This window comes from Myodes glareolus, chromosome X (genome assembly GCF_982192425.1).
Source record: "Myodes glareolus chromosome X, mMyoGla1.1, whole genome shotgun sequence".
In the NCBI taxonomy this organism is placed as follows: Eukaryota; Metazoa; Chordata; class Mammalia; order Rodentia; family Cricetidae; genus Myodes; species Myodes glareolus.
The window spans coordinates 132,408,142-132,426,446 of NC_142053.1; the positions used below are offsets into that span (position 1 = coordinate 132,408,142).

Here is an 18,305-nt window from a genome sequence, read left to right on the forward strand (position 1 = left end):
AGAAATGCTCAGTTCCAGGCTTAGCTCCGAGTTGCGCTTGCTAATGTAGCAGTTGACAAACACCCAGGGTGAAAATCAGACAAAGGGTGTAGAGCAGGACTAGGTCTGAAAAGAAAGTAAAGCAGCATTGATGAAGGAATGATGAAGAGAATCGTGATATCAAACCAGAGGCACAGTGGTGACGGACAAATAAGAGAGGCCCAAGTTTGACCAATAACATTATTTTATTCTTCCTTGTTCACTCAGTGCTTAGTTTCCTTTAGGTTGTGAGTCAAAAGTGTCACCAAGAGGACTTTAAAGTGGAATGTCAACTCTGCCACCTCAAAAATTTTACAAGGAGGAAACCCCCAAAATCATGCAAACAAAATTCATCATTAATCACCCTGAAACCAGACTCATTAAAGAAAATGGAGAACATGAAGAAAAGAAAGTTAAAGAAAACTGGTATTTCCCCCGATTATCTTGCTACCTATAGAGCTTGGTTGAAGCCGTGTATCTGCCTGGTACAGGAAAGAGTTAACACAGTTCTGAAGTACTAGTCTTAGGAGGGTCTCTTTAAAGATCATCATTTAATTGGTGTCTGGTACACTTCCCTGTATCTTTCAGCTGTATTGTACAGTCCTCAAAGGAAATCACTGACCCCGAAGCTGGATTAGGAATGTTGGCACACTTACATGACTTTGACACAACATGGCCAGTCCAGCTCACTTAGATATCCTTATCTCATAACCATTTGCCTAAGATCTGCCTGATGGAGCCAGACATGCTTTTGGCTACAAGTGATCACACTAATAAACAGATTAAACAAACAAGGACTTATCTTCTTCCATCAAAGAGCTGCTGCTAGTTCCACAGCTCAGCAACACTGCTACTAGGTTGGTGATTCTGAGGTCCCAAGATGTTAGCCGCAGTTCCACCTGATACAAAAGTAGCAGCATATGAATCTGGGAGGATGTGCTAGCTCTAAGAGCCCCTGATGATTCTTAAAACTGAAAGCTCTTCATGATTCTAGTCATGGACAATAAGTCTGGAACTTATTTCCTTGCTAATACCCAATATTAGAGATTAGCATTTGGTCTCTGACCTGGTCCAGGGCTTAAATTGGGGCCCTGGATGGATATGGGAGGAAATAGGGGTGAACTTACAGATTTTCTATTTCTTCTTCACCACAGCAGGGGTGCCTGCGTGCCAACCTAGAACTCAAAGAACTCAACACTTCTACTCCCTATTTGTGGGCCACAACTCAATGCACAACCCAATGCCAACCCACACAGAAGCTGTCATCTTGGGAAGTTTTACAACCTAATCTGATGAAGCCCCTGGGGTTGAACTCAACATTCCTCTCCTAATTTCTCTATGGCTGTCTGATTCCACACTCCAACCTCCCTCACTCAGGATCAGGAAAAGTCAAGCTCCTCACCATGGCCCAAGAAGCCCTAAAGCCCTGTCTAATGTCATCTGTCACACTCGGCTTGGTCATCCTCTGACACACTCCAGTCTCGGTGCCTCTGCACTACCTTTTCTTTCTGTTGAGGGTATTCTTTTACCCCACTATGACTTCCCTCATTTCATTCAGATCTTTAAAACATCATCCTGTCAGGAACATTTTTCCTGATGACATTGCTGAAAGAAGCTCCCACCCCTCCCGTTCCTGCAACCTCATCTCCTTCCTTCCCTTTGTTTCTCTTCACGTCACTCATCTTTAACCATCCTCTTATATACAAATGCTTCTCGATGAGACGGGTATACCCCAACCAATCTGTCTTAATTGAAAATGCATTAACATGCCTAACCTACCAAACACCCTAGCTTAGCCCCACCTACCTTCAATGTGCTCAGAACACTGACATTATTCTGCAGGTAGGCAAACTTACCTAATGTAAAGTCTAATTTATAACAAAATGTTGACTAGCTCATGTAATTTACTGAACACCATACTGAAAGTAGAAAAAAAGACTGGGTGTATGTGTGTGGTTCTGTAGCACTGTAAGATCAAAAAGTTGAAAAATTATAAAGCAAATTATACTCCAAGGAATGGCTGTACTTTGTCTACCGTATGCTTGCCTCTCCTAGGATGCAAGCCCACAAAGGCAGGATTTCTGGTTGAGGCCACAACAGTATCCTTCCTTTTTAGAACAGTTCCTGACATCACAGTTGGTACTCTCATTCCTGTCTACTGACTGCACAACTACGTGATACATCACAGCAGATACTCAGGGCTTGGTGAACGGATGAACACATTACTGCACAACTGAGGAAGCCATCCCCATTCCACTGGAGGGCTCAGTACTCCCTAGTGCCTCCTTATGGGAGATCTGGGAGTTGCCCCTCAACACAACCACAGAAATTTTATTTACAACACAAGACTGGAGAGGAGGGAACAGCGGGCTGTGCAGGGCTGGCCGAACCCTACTTTTGCTCTCGTCTCCAGACGATGACCATGCCATTGGCGTCACTGGAAGCCAGCAGACTCTCATCGCAGTTGAAGCTGACGTCAAGCACAGGCGCACTGTGGCCTTGCAGCTTGTTGACAGCAGCTTTGGCCGCCCGCTCCACATCAAAGAAGTGAACGCACATATCCTCACTGCCTGTCACTGTCCAGATGAGAGGGAAAGAGCATCAGAAGGCTACTGTGGTGTCCCCAGTAGGAGGGCCTTGAGGGTCTAAGAGGTGTGAGGGCCTCATGTAGCTTCGGGTAGTCTAAAAGGAACCATCCCCAAATGGGAGTTCATCTGCCTCCTTTGCTTCTGTGGGTAGTGTGTGAGGTTTTAGGAAGTGTGGGGTCTGTGTCTCAGCTATGAAGTTCCCAAGCTGTCTGTGGCTCCATGTCTAAAGTGTTTAGGTATGAGCTGTGAGGGCACAAGACCCAGGAAGTCATGGCATCAGGGTGTCATGATGATGGAGCCAGGCTGGCAGCTACACTGGTCTCTGCTTCTTCCCAGTTACCCAGGTCCCCTGCTCCTGAGCACTCACCCACACAGGCCCCCTGGCGGAAGGACATGAGGGGGCAGAAGATACTGCGCACGGGATGTGAGCTCTGCTCAATGGGGAAGCTTCTCTTCAATTGCAGGGTACCTTCATTGTCTACCACTCTGAAGAGAAAGCAAAAGAAAGGGTCAGGGCACAGCCTAAGCCTCAGGCGATGACTAGGTGGGCAGTTTATGTTCTGAATCCTGTATCTGAGATATTTACAATGTTCATGAATTATTTTTTCATTTGGAGATAGAGTCTTACTATGTTGGACAAGCCGAGTCTGAACTTGGGTATTCAAGTGATCCTACTGCTTCAGCCCTTAGACTGTTGACACCATAGGTATATATCATCTAGCATTTTTTTCATTTTATTTATTTTCATTTCATGTATATGGGTGTTCAGCCTGCATGTATGTCTGTGCACTGTGAATGTATAGTACCGGAGGAGACCAGAAGAAGGTGCTGGATCCCCTGGAACTGGAATTACAGACAGTTGTGAGCTGCTATGTGAATGCTGAAAACTGAACCTCAGTCATCTATAAGATCAACATCTTATAATGCTGCTGAGCCGTCTCCCAGTCCCTTGGAATTTTTGTTTTGTTTTGTTTGTTTGTTTTGGTTTTTCGAGACAGGGTTTCTCTGTAGCTTTGGAGCCTGTCCTGGAATTCACTCTATAGACCAGGCTGACCTCAAACTCACAGAGATCCGCCAGCCTCTGCCTCCAGAGTGCTGGGATTAAAGGTGTGCACCACCACGCCTAGCAGGGCATGAGTTTATGTCCTGCTTTAAAAAGCATCATTTTTGAAAGATGGGTGGGAAGAATGAATTCTGTTCCTAAATCAAAATAACAAAATAATATAGATTGTGGGTGAATCTCAGTAGTAGAGTTTTATTAGCATGTACAAAGTTCTGGATTCAATTCCCAGCACCAAATGAAGAAAAAGAAAGGGAACTGGAGTGGGTAAAGACATTTGCTGCCAGGTCTGACAACCTGAGTTTGATTCCTGAAAGCTGCATGGAAGGACAGAATAGACTTTCACATGCTGTCCTCTGACCTCCATGTATGCTCCATGATATGTTAGCACTCACATACACACACAAATAAATAAATGTGAAAAAATTCAAAACAAAGAGCTAGTATTTTTTCTTTAATTATAGTATCGGGAGTGGAATCCACAGTCTCATACATGCTAGGCAAATGCTCTACCACTGAGTTACTTTCTCAGTCCTTTATGTATTTTGTCTTAGTTTGCTTAACTATACAATAGAGATAATAACGGTAACTACTTCCCAGGCTGTTGAGAGGATTAAATACAGTGATATGTATGGAATACCTTGAACAGGGTCTGGCCATAGCAATGTTCATGTAGGGGCTTGTTACTGTTATTCCTATTTATGTTGTTATTGATATTATTATGTTGTACACTACATACATTGTAGGCCATGTATCACCATACTATGTATTATGTGTGTGTGTCTGTTTCTGGGGATGGAACCCAGGGCTAAGCACTTGCTAGACAAGTACTCTGCCACTAACCTACATCCCCACCTCTATTCTCATCATATTATGAGGTCAGACCTCTAGCCTTGGTGAAATGAATGTGCTGAAGATTGGCCTTGCTCCTCCACTCCGATGGAAGCATGGGCCCTGCAGGCCCAGATGGCCCCGGTGCAGGAGGAACCCACCTGTAGAGCAGCAGTTTGTTGAGGCAGGCATTGATGAGCAGTGAGGGGTCCCGCGCTTCCCGACTGACCCAGGATCGGGCAGAGATGCTGGTGACAGGGCTGCCCTCATGCACTACTAGTCGCTTGGCTTTGGTCAGCTTCCCTGAACCAGTGGAGGCAAAGGTGAGGACAAGGACCGAGTCCGGGGAGAATACAAAAAAGGATACCAAAACATAGGTCTGTGGGCTGCCTACCTGTGGCCATGTCAAAGAGAAAGGAGAAGACACTACCACGGTCATCACCTGCCCAGAGAAGCCGGCCAGGGGCATCAAAGGACAGGGCAAGGACACGGCCTGTCAGTTTGCTGGAGCCACCTTTCACTTTCTTGCCTGTGGAGATGTTCATGACATGCACATTGTGCTTGGCATTCCCCACCTGTGAGTGGAATACAAACACAATCATTCTGACCCATCTAGTCCTTCCTTGAGTTTAAGACAGTGGGACTGTGGCAGGTACACTGGAAAGTGATCCAGGCCTAACTCCTACTTCCTAGCTAACCCCTCAATATGCCCACAATAGGCCAGTTGCTCATGAGATGAAGGTAGTCTCAGAGCCAAAATGCTGCCCCTTGGCCAGTCTGAAAATTTGGGCTTCTAATACCCTTCCATCTTTTCCTCGCACCCTGGCCTGCCCCTCTTGAAGCCCATAAGCTGCTACCATTGAAATGAGCCAGAGAACCCCTAGCACTAGCTCACTCATAGCCTGTTGTTACCCTATATCTCAACTCCTTACCCCCAGGCCATGCCAGACTTTCCATGTCCTTCCTCTGCCTAGTCTGTCCTGGAGTCTGACCACAGTAGGGCTGCCCCTAATAGATTAGATGAGCGTTCAGCCCCATCATCCTGCTCCCTAGCAGCAGCTTCTCTAGACAGAAAACTGTAAGACTGTGGTGACGAGACCCTAGGAATCCCAGGGCCGTGACCCCTCACCTAGCCCAGAAGTCTACAGCAAGGCCTTCCCTGACCATGAACTATGCTTTTTGTTGGTCTGTTTCCCTTTGAGTTCTGACCACAGAACTGCTGTGATAGGACTTGGGGGTATTAAACCTTATAGTCTGGTGCCCCCAAACAGCCCTCCAGACCCAGCATGCCCGCCCTTGGTGAGCAGGTGTCCTGGAGCCTGACCACAGTGAGGTTGTTGTTGACGGGCTGGAAGGTGCAGCACAGCAGTTCAGCGCCATCAGGGTCAGGGATCTCACGGATGCAGCGGCCGTCCTCGGAGGCCCAGATGCGCATGGTGGCATCGAGGGAGGTGGACACGAGGATGTCATTGGAGAGGGACCAGGCGAAGTCAGAGACACCACGCGTGTGGCCCCGTAGCACATGGAGCACAGTGGGTGGGGCAGGCACCAGCTGGCACAGTGAAATGCTGCCGTCCAGTGAACAGCAGGCCAAGCGGTGTCGGTCATCATTGGCGAAGCGCACCCTTGGGACTGCAAATGCCAAGGAGCCATTTGAGGGAGTCAACATACTCACTGAGCACAAGAAATGGTACCCTCCACAAAGGGCTTTCCTTGGCTCACAAAGGCAGCTATAAACCTTAGAACGCTTACTGCCAACATGCTCTCTAAATCTTAATGGCACTTTGAACAATGCAAAAAAGCTCACACTGCATTACTGAGTACTTTACAATAATCAAGCTCTCAGGGGTTTGAAATCCCTTCACAGTTTAGTCCACTATGTCCTCTGCAAGGAAGTTATCAGCAAAGGCTTTGAACTCTTCCAAGTGACTCATGAGCTCAGGCAGTCTGCTAAAGAGGGCTCTCTTGAGTTTCTGTGGCTCTCTTTGCAGTACCTAAAATGACAACTTTGCAGAGCACTTTGCAGAGGGCTTTTGCATTTGCTAATGGTTTTACGAGTGGTAATTTCTCCTTCTGAGGTGTGGTGCCAGGTGCCATGGGTAGCTGTTTGAATAAATGTTTGGTTTGGTCCCACCACCCATTAGCTTACCTGCCTCATCCACGTGCTGGTCAAAAACATGGTACATGCCTGCAAAGGCATAGTTTTCACTCAACGATGTGTCCCCGGCCATGGCCCGACTTGCCTCTGCCACCGATGTGGGTACCACACTGCCGGGAGGCCTGAGCCCCAACAGGAAGTAGGGGGCGATAGGAGGTAGGTGTGGGTGTTTAGACTGCCATATCCCAGGGCCCCTCTCTTCCTCAGGAACCTCCACCCTCTGCCTGCCTCTGGTATGTACCTGTCCTCATAGACTGCACGGTTCATTTGTGCCTGCAGCTGGTAGGAGCCTCGGCTGACAGATCGGCGGTGTCCTCGGGCCCCTAGGGCTCGAGGGTCATCTTCAAAGTCCTGCAATCAAGACAGGATCAGGGATGGTGCATACCTTTAATTTTGGTGCTTGGGAAACTGACGCAGAAAGATCACTGAGCTCAAGGCCTGCCTTGGCTACATGGTGAATCTGAGGCCAGTCTGGGCTACATGGTGAGATCCTGTCTCAAAAAGAAGAGAAATTAGTCTCTGAGAACCACTGATGTCTGGAGCCTTCAAAATATGACCAGACCTGATCCCGTCTCACCACACATGGCACCTGCCACCACTATCATTGCTCACTTGCTTCAGAAGTTTCTTCATGAGCACCTGTTTCTGTCCTTGCCCTGCTCAACACATCCTTAGTACAGACATGTTTTCCTCAGAAAGAATAACTATTTTCCCCAGGAAACCACTTGAATCAGTCTCTCACTTCAGTCAGGTTTCACTGTTACCTCCTCAGAGGAGTATTCCCTATTAAACATAGCTTCCTACTTTAGCTCAAATTAGTGACTATTTATTTATTACATATACAGTGTTCTGCTTGCATATATACTTGCAGGCCAGAAAAAGGCACCAGATCTCATTACAGATGGTTGTGAGCCACCATGTGGTTGCTGGAAATTGAACTCAGGACCTCTGGAAGAGCAGTCAGTGCTCTTAACCTCTGAGTCATCTCTCCAGCCCGTGACTTTTCACATTCTTCTTTGCTGTGTTGGGGATAGAACCATCAGCCTCAGGCATACTAGACAAGCCCTCTATCACTGAACTACACCCCTGCACCAAACTCTCACTCCTTTGTGTCTCCTAAGTCCATTTTATGTTATTATCATAGTATTCCCTACTATACCATGGTAATTATCAACTCATTAATCTGACTAGCTCCATGTTTTTCTAATTCACTACCTGTTTATCATGTTTATTTTTTATTTTTTAAAAATTCTTTAAGTTTTATTTACTTATTTTGCATACAACATACATGCCTGCAGGCCAGAAGAGGGCACCAGATCTCATTACAGATGGTTGTGAGCCACCATGTGGTTGCTGGGAATTGAACTCAGGACCTCTGGAAGAGCAGCCAGAGCTCTTAACCTCTGAGCCATCTCTCCAGCCTCCTTATGTCTATTGATTTAGTTGCTATATTATCTTTTAGTCCTCTACTGACAATGGAATAATACTTTTGTACATCACCGTGTTTGACAAAAGGCAGTGGTAACTATGGACGTCGAGGAGATATGTGGCAGGTGGTGCAGCCAGGAGCTCACCTCCATTCGGTCAAGGGTAGTGCGGCTGCTGCGGATAATGCTGTTGCTATAGGCACGAGCACTGCCTGGCTCAGAGAGTGGCCCGTAGCGCTGGCCCAATAGCTGGCCCCGTAGCCTCAGGTACTGCCGACGCAGTGCTGGGGGGTGCCCAGCCTTGGCATTCTCCCTCAGCAGCTGGCTGCGCCGGCGGATATACTGGGTCCGAAACTGTGGGAACGTTGGTGTGCGGTAGGCGTTGTACCTGTAGGGTCCAGGAGGCAGGGCAGGCAGCAGGCACAGGACAGAGGGAATAAATCAGCTCGAGGCATAGGGTAGTGCAATGAGGTGTTTGGCAGTGACTGGGATGGTAAGAGTGATCGTACTGTGATGGGGGTGATTCTGATTAATAACAGGTATGATGAAAAGGTCAATCTGGAGATAATATAGTCAATCTGCAGCTCTGCTGGGGTCAGTCGGAGCCAACTATATTATCAGTCTAGCATGATGACAAACGTCAGATTGGCAATGTACAGCAATGGAGGTTAGGGTCAGGTAGTATGGGGTAGCAATTGGGAAATAATAGTAGGGTAGTGGTATCAAGAAAAGTTGGGGAAGAGGACAGGCAATAAGAGCTAGATAGGAAGTCACCAGTCTGACTTCCACTACCCACGCGAAGTCTCTTTGCGCATGCCCATATCTAACAGCATTTTCCCAGCATGCTCTTTAGAACCTTCTCTGACCGGGCCACTTCACCGCGGGAATATAAGACACCAAGCTAACTGCGCATGCTCACGCAGCCGCACCAGCCAAGTTCTCCGCCCAGCCTCACTGATCGCCATTGCTCATGCACCACAGTAGGTTCCGCTCCCATGGGCTCCAACCCCACGCCTCACCTCGCGTCCACTGCTAAGACTTGCTGCCACACCGCGGCCATTCCCTGGCTTCCTTCTATGATGCGTCTGCCTGCGGTAGCCTGCAGGACAAGGGCTTGGAATGCCGGCGTAGCAGGCAGAGGAAATCTAGTTCCGCCCCTTCCACCAGGTGACAGTTGCCATAGACACGAAGTCCCTCCACACAGGTGATGTCGCGAAATCCCACTGGGTCTTTAGCATGGTCATCACCCCAGCCCTGCCTTTCCTGGGCAGCACTCCGGTGACTCACAGCAGCAATTCAGACATGACCCCGCCCTCTCCAGTTGCCTCAGCAACGCCCCTCCCCCACCTAGCAAGTCTTGTTTGACATTCTCCACCCATCAAGCCCTCTGTCCTCTGCCCTCCCTTCTGTGACCCTAGAGCATAGCCCAGGACCCAGGACCACCTCCGGGGCTGCCCCTGGCTCTCGAGGCCCCCGGGGCGGCCCTGAGCCCGGTGTCACCAGTTCCTTCTCTGTTCCCTGTCTCAAGCTCCAGGCAAGATGGCTGCCTGCAGCCAGAAAGAGCTGCGGAGCACAGAGCAAATCGATAGGAACCTTTCCCAGGGCGTGGGAGCCTCGCAGGCGCATTAAAGGATTGTAGTTTCCCGTAAAAGGATAGAGGCTCCACCCCTTGAGTTCTAGTCATTTCCCCCCCTGACACCTTTTGTATACACAGGGATAAAGTACTTGGGTCAGAGGAACAGGGTGAGTATGTTATGTCAAACACTTGCTAAAAATCAGAAATAATGACTTTCTCGTGAAAGTGGTTTAGGCTGCTTCTCAGCAGCACAAATTTGGCCACGCAAAACTTGAATAAAGTATATGTAGAACCTGACCATACATGCAGGGACTGACTCCTAGAGTATTTACTAGTTCTTAGAACAGTGATGAATCCTGGACATCGATGTGATGAGAAGAATCCGTGTGTGTGTGTGCGCGCGCGTGCGTTCACTGGGAGTAACTGGACTTGGAATGGTCGCCCCTAGGAAACTTTGAGACTTGAGGGTTTAAAGTAACAAGATGCAATCAGGAAGAACAAGCCTTGGGGGGTTTGACCCAAGGGAACTATCCCACTTCTCTGTAATTCACTTTAAACTAGAATCTGTATCGCAAATATTCATCTCGGGGTCTAGCATAATAGTCATCCTATAAAGAGGATGAAGTGGGGGGAGTGTAGCAGGAGGATCATGAGTGTGAATCCAGCCTGGCCTACAAACTCAATTCCAGGCCACCCAGGGTTATGTAGTGAGAGCCTGTATCAAAAAGCAAGCAAGCAGGGTGGAGATGGCTCACTTGTTGCACAAGCCTTTCACTAGATCCCATGTAAAGGTGGAAGGAGAGAACCCAGTCCCTGGAGTTGTCTTCTGACGTCCACAGGTGTACTGTGACATACACATAACAGATTTTTTAAAAGCAAACCGAGAAACTCTAGGTATAATACAGTTTCTTACTGTACTTTTAACAGCAGCTGACCCAATTTTCACAACTGACTTTTAGAATACAATCACCTGTCTTAGTTTGGTTTTCTATCGCTGTGTTAAAACACTGACCAAAAGCAGCTTGGGATAGGAAAATGTTTATTTCACTTTAAAATTCCCAGGTCACAATCCATCACTATGGGAAGTCAGGGCTGAAAAGTCAAGCCAGGAACTGAGGCAGAGATCATGAAGGATGGCTTGCTCCTCAAGGCTTGTAGCCTGATTCTTTATACAACCCAGGCCCACTAGACCATAGGTAACACTGCCCAAATCAATCACTAATCAAGAAAATGCCCTATAGGTCAATCTGATGGAAGCATTTTCTCATTCCCTCTTTTCAAATGACTTGTGTCAAGAAGACAAAACAAACAAAAAAACCCTAGCCATCATAAGGTTGCCTAAGTGAGGAATAAAAATGGGTAAATCCAGAAAAAAGGGGTAGCTCAATTAAAAACAAAGAAATTAAAAAATGGGTGAATCCTATTGACAATATCTCCTTTGTCACTGTATCAGTGTTGTAAAATATCTTCTGTAATATAACTGCTAAAATACAGCTTTAACAATACTAAAGATATTTCTTGGACAAAGTGCCGGACAATGTAAGTAGTTTACATGTATTAACCTAGTATTTTTACAGCATGGGGGATAGGACCCAGGCTGAGCCAGGCGGTGATGGCAGTGCACGCCTTTAGCCCCAGCACTCGGGAGGCAGAGACTGCGGGGCGGGGAGGGGGGGCTGGCTGGCTATCTGAGTCCAAGGCCAGCCTGGTCTACACTACAGAGCAAATTCCAGGACGTACTCCAAAGGAATTCCAGTACATACTCCAAAGCTACAAGGATACCTTGTCTCGAAAAACCAAAAAACAAGAGAACAAAAGATTGGCATTATTTTAGGTTGGTTGGTGTAGGCTCAAGCCTTTAATCCCAGTACTCAGGAGGCAGAGGCAGGTGAATTTCAGGGCCAGCCTGGTGTACAGAGCAAGTTTTAGGACAGTCAGGGCTACACAGAGAAACCCTGCTGCCAAAAAAGAAAAATAACAACCAACCAACCACAGAAACAAGAAGTAGTCCAGGCTGGCCTTCAACTGAGTATGTCCTTGAACTTCTGATCCTCCCGTTTTTTTTGTTTTTGTTTTTTTTTTTTTTTTTTACCTCCCTACTGATGGAATTAAAGACAGGTGCCACCATGCCCAAGATTTTTTTTTTTTTTTTTGAGTCTTAGTCTTGCTAAATTTCTCACGCTGGTCTGAACCTTGCAATCTTCCTAAGTATCCAAGATTACCTTATTCATCACCACACCCAGCCAATTAAACCTGAATAGGAATGCTGTGAATTCTATTACCATTCCTAGTCTATAGAGCAAATATAAAAATCAGAGAATTAGAGGGTGACATTCTGCTTAACTGCTCCTCACCTGTGATCCACATTATATTTTCATGTTCTTTTTATCATAAAGAATGCTATGATCAATGTGTTTTAAATTTCACATATATTTATTTGCGAGGGGATACCCGTACCCACAGGATACGTGTGGACGTCACTGGATGACAAGAGTTGTCAGTTCTGAGTTTTAGGAACCAAGCTCTCGTCCTCAGCTTTGACTACAAGTGCCTTCCCCACAGCCACCTTGTTGGCCCTTCACTTTTTGATGGGGTGTGAATTGGTCATTAATGCAAAAGGTTAGCTTTTGTGTGAATATTTGCTATTGTTTTAAGCAGCAGGATTGTTTTTCAAAAGACAGTATAACGTGGGCACTAGGAGAGGCTCTGATCATCTCAGGCAAGTCATACAACCTGTCCGTGACTCAAGTCTCTCTATCTGAAGAAAACCTGTCTCACAGGTATGAGGGTTAGATGAGTCAGTATGTGTAAAGCTTTAGCTGATATTCGGAATAGATTCTAATTTTTAGTATTTATCATGGTTCGGCTAATTTAAAATTTTAAATTAGCATAAAATATATTAAGCTTTATTAGAGTACTTTCAAATATAATTTTTCCCCTGGGGGCTAAGAAGATGGCTCAGTGGTCAAGAGTACTGTTGCTCTTGTAGAGTACCTGAGTTCAAATCCCAGCACCCAAATCATGTGGCTCAGAAATGCCTATAACTCCAGTTCGAAAGGATCTATTGTCCACTTCTGGTCTCTCAGGGCACCTGCACACATGTGGTATTTACACCCAGAAATCTTAATATAAATTTTCTTGACTCCCCCTTTTGGCTTCTCCCCAATTCCTGCTTCCTCCTGTACCCTTCTTTGCCCAGTAACCCTTTTCCTTCTTTAACAACTCTTCTCCCTCACCGGTACATGGTCCTTTCAGTTTTATCACCTATATTCACATTTTGGTTTTTTTTTCTTTTTTCAAGAAAGGGTTTCTCTGTGTGAACAGCCCTAGCTGTCCAGGAACTAGCTTTGTAGGCCAGGCTGGTCTCAAACCCATAGAGACCCACCTGCTCTTTGCCCCCCCCCCCCCCCCCGGAATACTTGGATTAAAGGCATGTGTCATCACTGTGCTTCTGTTGCTTTTAATGAAATTTAACTGCACATGTGTTAAAGGTATTTCAGGTGCAGAGGTCCCATCAATAACAGCCGCCTCTTACACTTACTCTCCAATATTCTGTTTAGGGGTTAGAGAGAAGGCTCAGTGGTTAAGAGCATTCCAAAGGTCCCGAGTTCAATCCCCAGAACCACATGGTGGCTCACAACGATCTGTAACGAGGTCTGGTGCCCTCTTCTGGCCTGCAGACATACACACAGACAGAATATTGTGTACATAATAATAAAAAGAGTGGGTTTGCTGCTTTTATTTACCAAATTAAACTCATGTCAGGTCGCCCATAACTCCCTGGACTCCAGCTCTAGGGAAGCTAATGCCCTCTTCTGGTCTCTACAGGCACTCACACACAAAGACACACTTCCTTTCCATTTCTTTCTTCCTTCATTAATTCATTTATTGGTTTTTCGAGGCAGAGTTTCTCTGTGTAATCTTGGCTATCCTAGAAGTCACTTTTTAGACCTAACTGCCTCTGTACCCCTAGTAATGGGATTAAAGGCATGCCCCCAAAACCACCTGTCTTTTTCTTTTTTTGAGACGGGGTCTATTATGTAGCCCTTGCTGTACTGGAATGCATTATGTGGACCAGGCTGGCCTCCACAGAAATCCCCTGTCTCTGCCTCCTGAGTGTTGGTACTAAAGGTGTGAGCCACATCTTATAAAAAAAGATTTATATACAATATTCTGCTGGCATGTATCCCTGCTATGCCAGAAGCGTGCATGAGTTATCATTACAGATGATTGTGAGCCACCATGTGGTCACTGGGAATTGAACTCTGGACCTCAGAAAGAGCAGGCAGTGCTCTTAACCCCTGAGCTCTCTACAAATTTTTAAATCATTTACTTGCTGTCACGATATTATATACTAGTTTTAACAAACTGATGAGGAGCAGTTAGTTGATACTTAAGAAAGTGGCAGATTTAATTGCCTTAATGGTCAGTGAAAATTTGAGGGAGACTATCAGTTTTACATGTATAAAGTTAAGAAAAGCAGCTCCTGGTGGTCATGAGAGAGACTTAGAGAGTCTCAAGTCGACTGGGACTTTCAAGCCCTACTGACTTTATCAGGATCCAGGACATCTTTACTGTAAGATGAGTTAAGATCATAGGCAAAGCAAAAGGATTGAAGACAGGTAAGCCACAACTCTTTTTGAAGATAATGCTCATGACAATAATACTCCACTGGTACATGAGGTCATTTATCGTCCAGATTCACCTTCCATTCATCTTTCCTGCCTATCTGACCTGTAAAGCTTAAAAATGCAAAGAAAAGCCTAGGACTACACTGGGAGAGGGGAGTGACTGCATGTTTTCATGACAACCACTGGCTGAAATTTACTACCTTTAGGGGACAGAGTGGTACATTATTTGAAGGCAAGCCTAGGTGGCTCGAGAACCATGGAATGGTCCCGATATGGAAAGAGCAATAGGACTGAGGCGCAATTAAAGATACTGAATTCTTTGAGACCGGGTTTCTGTATAGCCCTGGCTATTTTAGAACTTGCTGTGTAGACTAGTCTGGCCCTAAACTCAGATTCACCTGCTTTTGCCTCCCAGATTAAAGGTGTATGCCACTACATCCTACCTAGAGAATTCATTCCTTAGTTCAGCAGGATTGTTTGGGACACTTTACAAATGTCAGCACATTTTCCTATGAAAGGCACCAACCAGTTGTCATCAGTATAAACCTTTTTTTTTGTAGACACATTCTTTTTTTTATTATTTTTATGGTTTATTTAACTTTATTTTATATGCATTGGTGTGAAGGTGTCAGACCCCCTGAAACTGGATCTTCAGACAGTTGTGAGCTGCCATGTGGGTGCTGGGAATTGAACCCGGGTCCTCTGGAAGAGCAGTCAGTACTCTTAACCACTGAGCCATCTCTCCAGCCCCTGTAGACACATTCTATGTAGCCCTCGCTGGCCTTAAACTCAGATCTATCTACTCTGCACACCCACGTACCACCTCCCTGTCCTGACTAGCTTGAGCCCTCACTACATTTCTCTTATATAACTATCACAGCCTTAAGACAGTATGAAATATAACTCTATCTAGTTACTCAGTGGTGGCGCATGCCTTTAGTCCCAACACTTGGGAGGTAGAGGCAGGCGGCTCTCTTTTGAGTTTGAGGCCCGAGTGGGCTAGGGCTGTTGCACAGAGAAACTGTCTCTAAAAAATCAAAAAAGGTTATTATAGACCTGTGTATGGTGCTTTGCTTGCATGCATGCCATATGCATGATTGGTGCCTATGAAGTTCAGAAGAGGGCGCAAAAATTTGGAAACGAATTCAGCATCTCTACCAGAGTAAGAAGTGTCTAACTCCTCAGTTTCACACAAACTTTTCGCTGGCCCCAGGATGGCTCCAATGAATACTGCTGCCTGTCTCTAGCAGCTGAAATTACAAAGCACCATCACGCTCAGCAGTGCTGAATCTTAAAGATGAGATAACTGAAGCTTGAGAGGGTTCACTACTCAGAGCCAGACCAATGAATCAGTATTCAAATAACCAAAATAGACAGTTCCTTATTCTGGATCATCAAAATCTTGGGCCTCTGGCAGCTAGCTAATGGTGTTCTCCCTCTGCTTATACACAGCCTACTTTACATTTGTCTCATCTGATCTCAGATGCTTGCTCTTTAGTTTAGAATGTAAACCAATTTCGTAACAAATCAATGTCCTAGGGCTTTCTTCACACTTAGGCACTACTCTGGCCTCCTTCAGGCTCCCCACTCCTAAATGGTATATTATGTAGCCTGCCATCACAGATTACTGGGATTGAAGTGTGCCAGGCTTGGTTGGATAGCAGGACTTCTAATGTCATTTTGCCTGAAGAAACCAGATGAGAAGCAAAAACCGTTCATAACGTTTTTATATAGAAGTAAGGAATCTAGTAATTTTATCATACACCATTCCTTTTCTAAATCAAGTGTTAATGTTACTCATATTCATAAATTTTAGGGCTGACAACACAACTCCTATACTTTAGGATCAGGCTTTTTGAGACAGGTGCTCTCAGCAAATTCAGCCAGAAAGCAGGATTGTTCCTACCTCTCCAATGTTAGGATTAGATGTGTGCCCTGCCATGCCTTGTTTATGTGACCCAAACTCAGTGTTATGCTTACACAGTGACCACTTTCCAGATGGAAGCATTTTCCCAACCCCTTGAGGGGACACATATGAGAATGGGGGAAATACGAGTTATCCACCACATTTCACTGTGATGGATAAATCGATGATACCCCTAATACTTTTCAATAGCTTCTTGCTTTAAACCTAGGCATTTTCCTGCTTCAGCCCAAAGTCCTGGGGATACTTTTTTTAAAGATTTATTTAGTATGTGTATAGCATTGCCTCAACGTGTGCCTGTAGGCCAGAAGAGGGCACCAGATGGCTTTGAGCCACCACATGGCTGCTGGGAATTGAACTCAGGATCTTTGAGCAGCCAAGGCTCTTAACCTCTGAGCCATCTCTCCAGCCCCCTGGGGATACTTTATGGAAATTTTGAAACTTACATATACCACTTGACTAGGCTTGATGACCTGGGTTCAATTTCTGAGGCCTACGCACTCCAAGTTTTCCTTCAACCTTCATCCATATGTATGTCACAGGACACACATACACAAGATAATCAAAAAAGGTTTATGTGAACAAATCTGAACCACATCAAGAACTTACAGGGGAGCTAGGTGGTGGTGGCGGCACAATGTCTTTAATCCCAGCACTTGGGAGGCAAAGGCAAGTGGATCTCTTTGAGTTCAAGGCCAGCCTGGTCTACAAGAGGTAGTTCCAGGACAGGATCTAAAGTTAGAGAAACCCTGTATCCAAAAAAAAAAAAAAAAAATCAAACCAAAACAAACACAAAACACGAAACCAAAAACTCACAAGGATGTAACAGAACCTGCCCCAACAATGCATATCTTTGCCATTGTTCTTGGTAAGACCCTTTTGTTGAAGAAACCAGGACAGGGAGGAAACTAGCTGGTACTGATTCCTCCCTGCTGGTTAGTACTAGAAAGTTTTACACATAGCCTGGGCAGTGGTGGCACAGGCCTTTAATCCTGGGCTTTGGGAGACCAGCCTGGTCTACAAAGTGAGCTCCAGGACAGGAACCAAACAAAACTTTAGAGAAACCTTGTCCCAAACAAACAAACAACCCAATAATCTTACCCAGCTCTGAACCATGTGAACTACCACAAAACTGGGATGGTGAGGAAAACTGTTCACAGATCTAATAGTGGCACTTGGGGTAACTTGATTTGACTGCCACTTAAGGACTGCTTCACAAGTGGTAATGCAGACTTGGGCCCATAAATATAGGGAATCTTTTGTGCTGAGTTTGCATGTCTCAGAAGCCAACATACTATTTTACCAAATAAACATCTGCCCTCTAAATTATTCATAGATTAGTGCAGTCCTCACTACAGTTTTTTCATGGGCAGCAAATGCTGGTTAACACAGAAACTGGTCAAAGTGCAGAGAATAAATTTCTGTACAACGTACAACGATAGTCCCAACAAGACTATACTGTATAGGCTGTGTGATCACAGCGCACTCCTTTATTCCTAGCAAGCCAGAAGCAGAGGCAGAGGATCTCTGTAAGTTCGAGGTCAGCCTTGTCTCAGTTTAGGACAGCCATGGATGTTATACAGAGAAACCCTGCTTCAAAACAAATCTGAAAAAGCTAATAGTATTTAGTTTTTGAAGGGCATTCCATACTTATACACCTTGAAACACCTAACATAGCTAAGTATGTATTTCCTTCATAAGTAGCGTGACTGTAGTGCAGGTCATATCATCAAAAGAAAAAGATAAAACTTCGAGTGTATGCGTGTATTTCTCTTGTAGCACAATGTGGGATCTGGAGATACAAGTCAGGTCAGACCTATGAACAAGTAACTATGGTCAGCCATCTTACCAGCCTTCTCAAGTTGAGGCAAACCAGGTTACAACAGGGCACAAACAAAAAAAAGAAACCCATACATTAAGGAGGTCTGGGAAAATGGCCTAGCATCTTTAAGAGCCCTTTTTGCTCTTGCAGATGATCTGAGTTTAGCTTAGCCCCAGGGCAATCTGAGACCTCTATGTCTAAAACTTACCACAGTTCTAAATAAAATTGTTTTGGAAAATAAAGGTATACATCAAAAGATCTGCAATTATA

The 18,305-nt window shown here is 45.5% G+C and overlaps 1 protein-coding gene across 2 annotated transcripts; it reads right to left on the bottom strand.

Moving 5' to 3' along the window:
* Positions 1 to 205: 205 nt before the first annotated feature.
* Positions 206 to 9,661, bottom strand: Wdr13 (WD repeat domain 13). 2 transcript variants are annotated; one of them, XM_048461499.3, is made up of 9 exons: positions 9,102 to 9,661; positions 8,230 to 8,470; positions 6,897 to 7,006; positions 6,647 to 6,777; positions 5,822 to 6,129; positions 4,892 to 5,072; positions 4,659 to 4,800; positions 2,974 to 3,092; positions 206 to 2,594 (listed from the first exon to the last, which is right to left on the bottom strand). In XM_048461499.3, exons 1-9 carry the CDS (start codon positions 9,140 to 9,142, stop codon positions 2,410 to 2,412), a joined length of 1,458 nt encoding a protein of 485 aa, XP_048317456.1. In that variant the 5' UTR covers positions 9,143 to 9,661; the 3' UTR covers positions 206 to 2,409. The 2 variants fall into 2 exon arrangements, with proteins under 2 accessions (XP_048317456.1, XP_048317457.1); XM_048461500.3 differs by having other exon boundaries at positions 8,230 to 8,704; positions 9,102 to 9,660.
* Between the last annotated feature and the right edge of the window lie 8,644 nt (positions 9,662 to 18,305).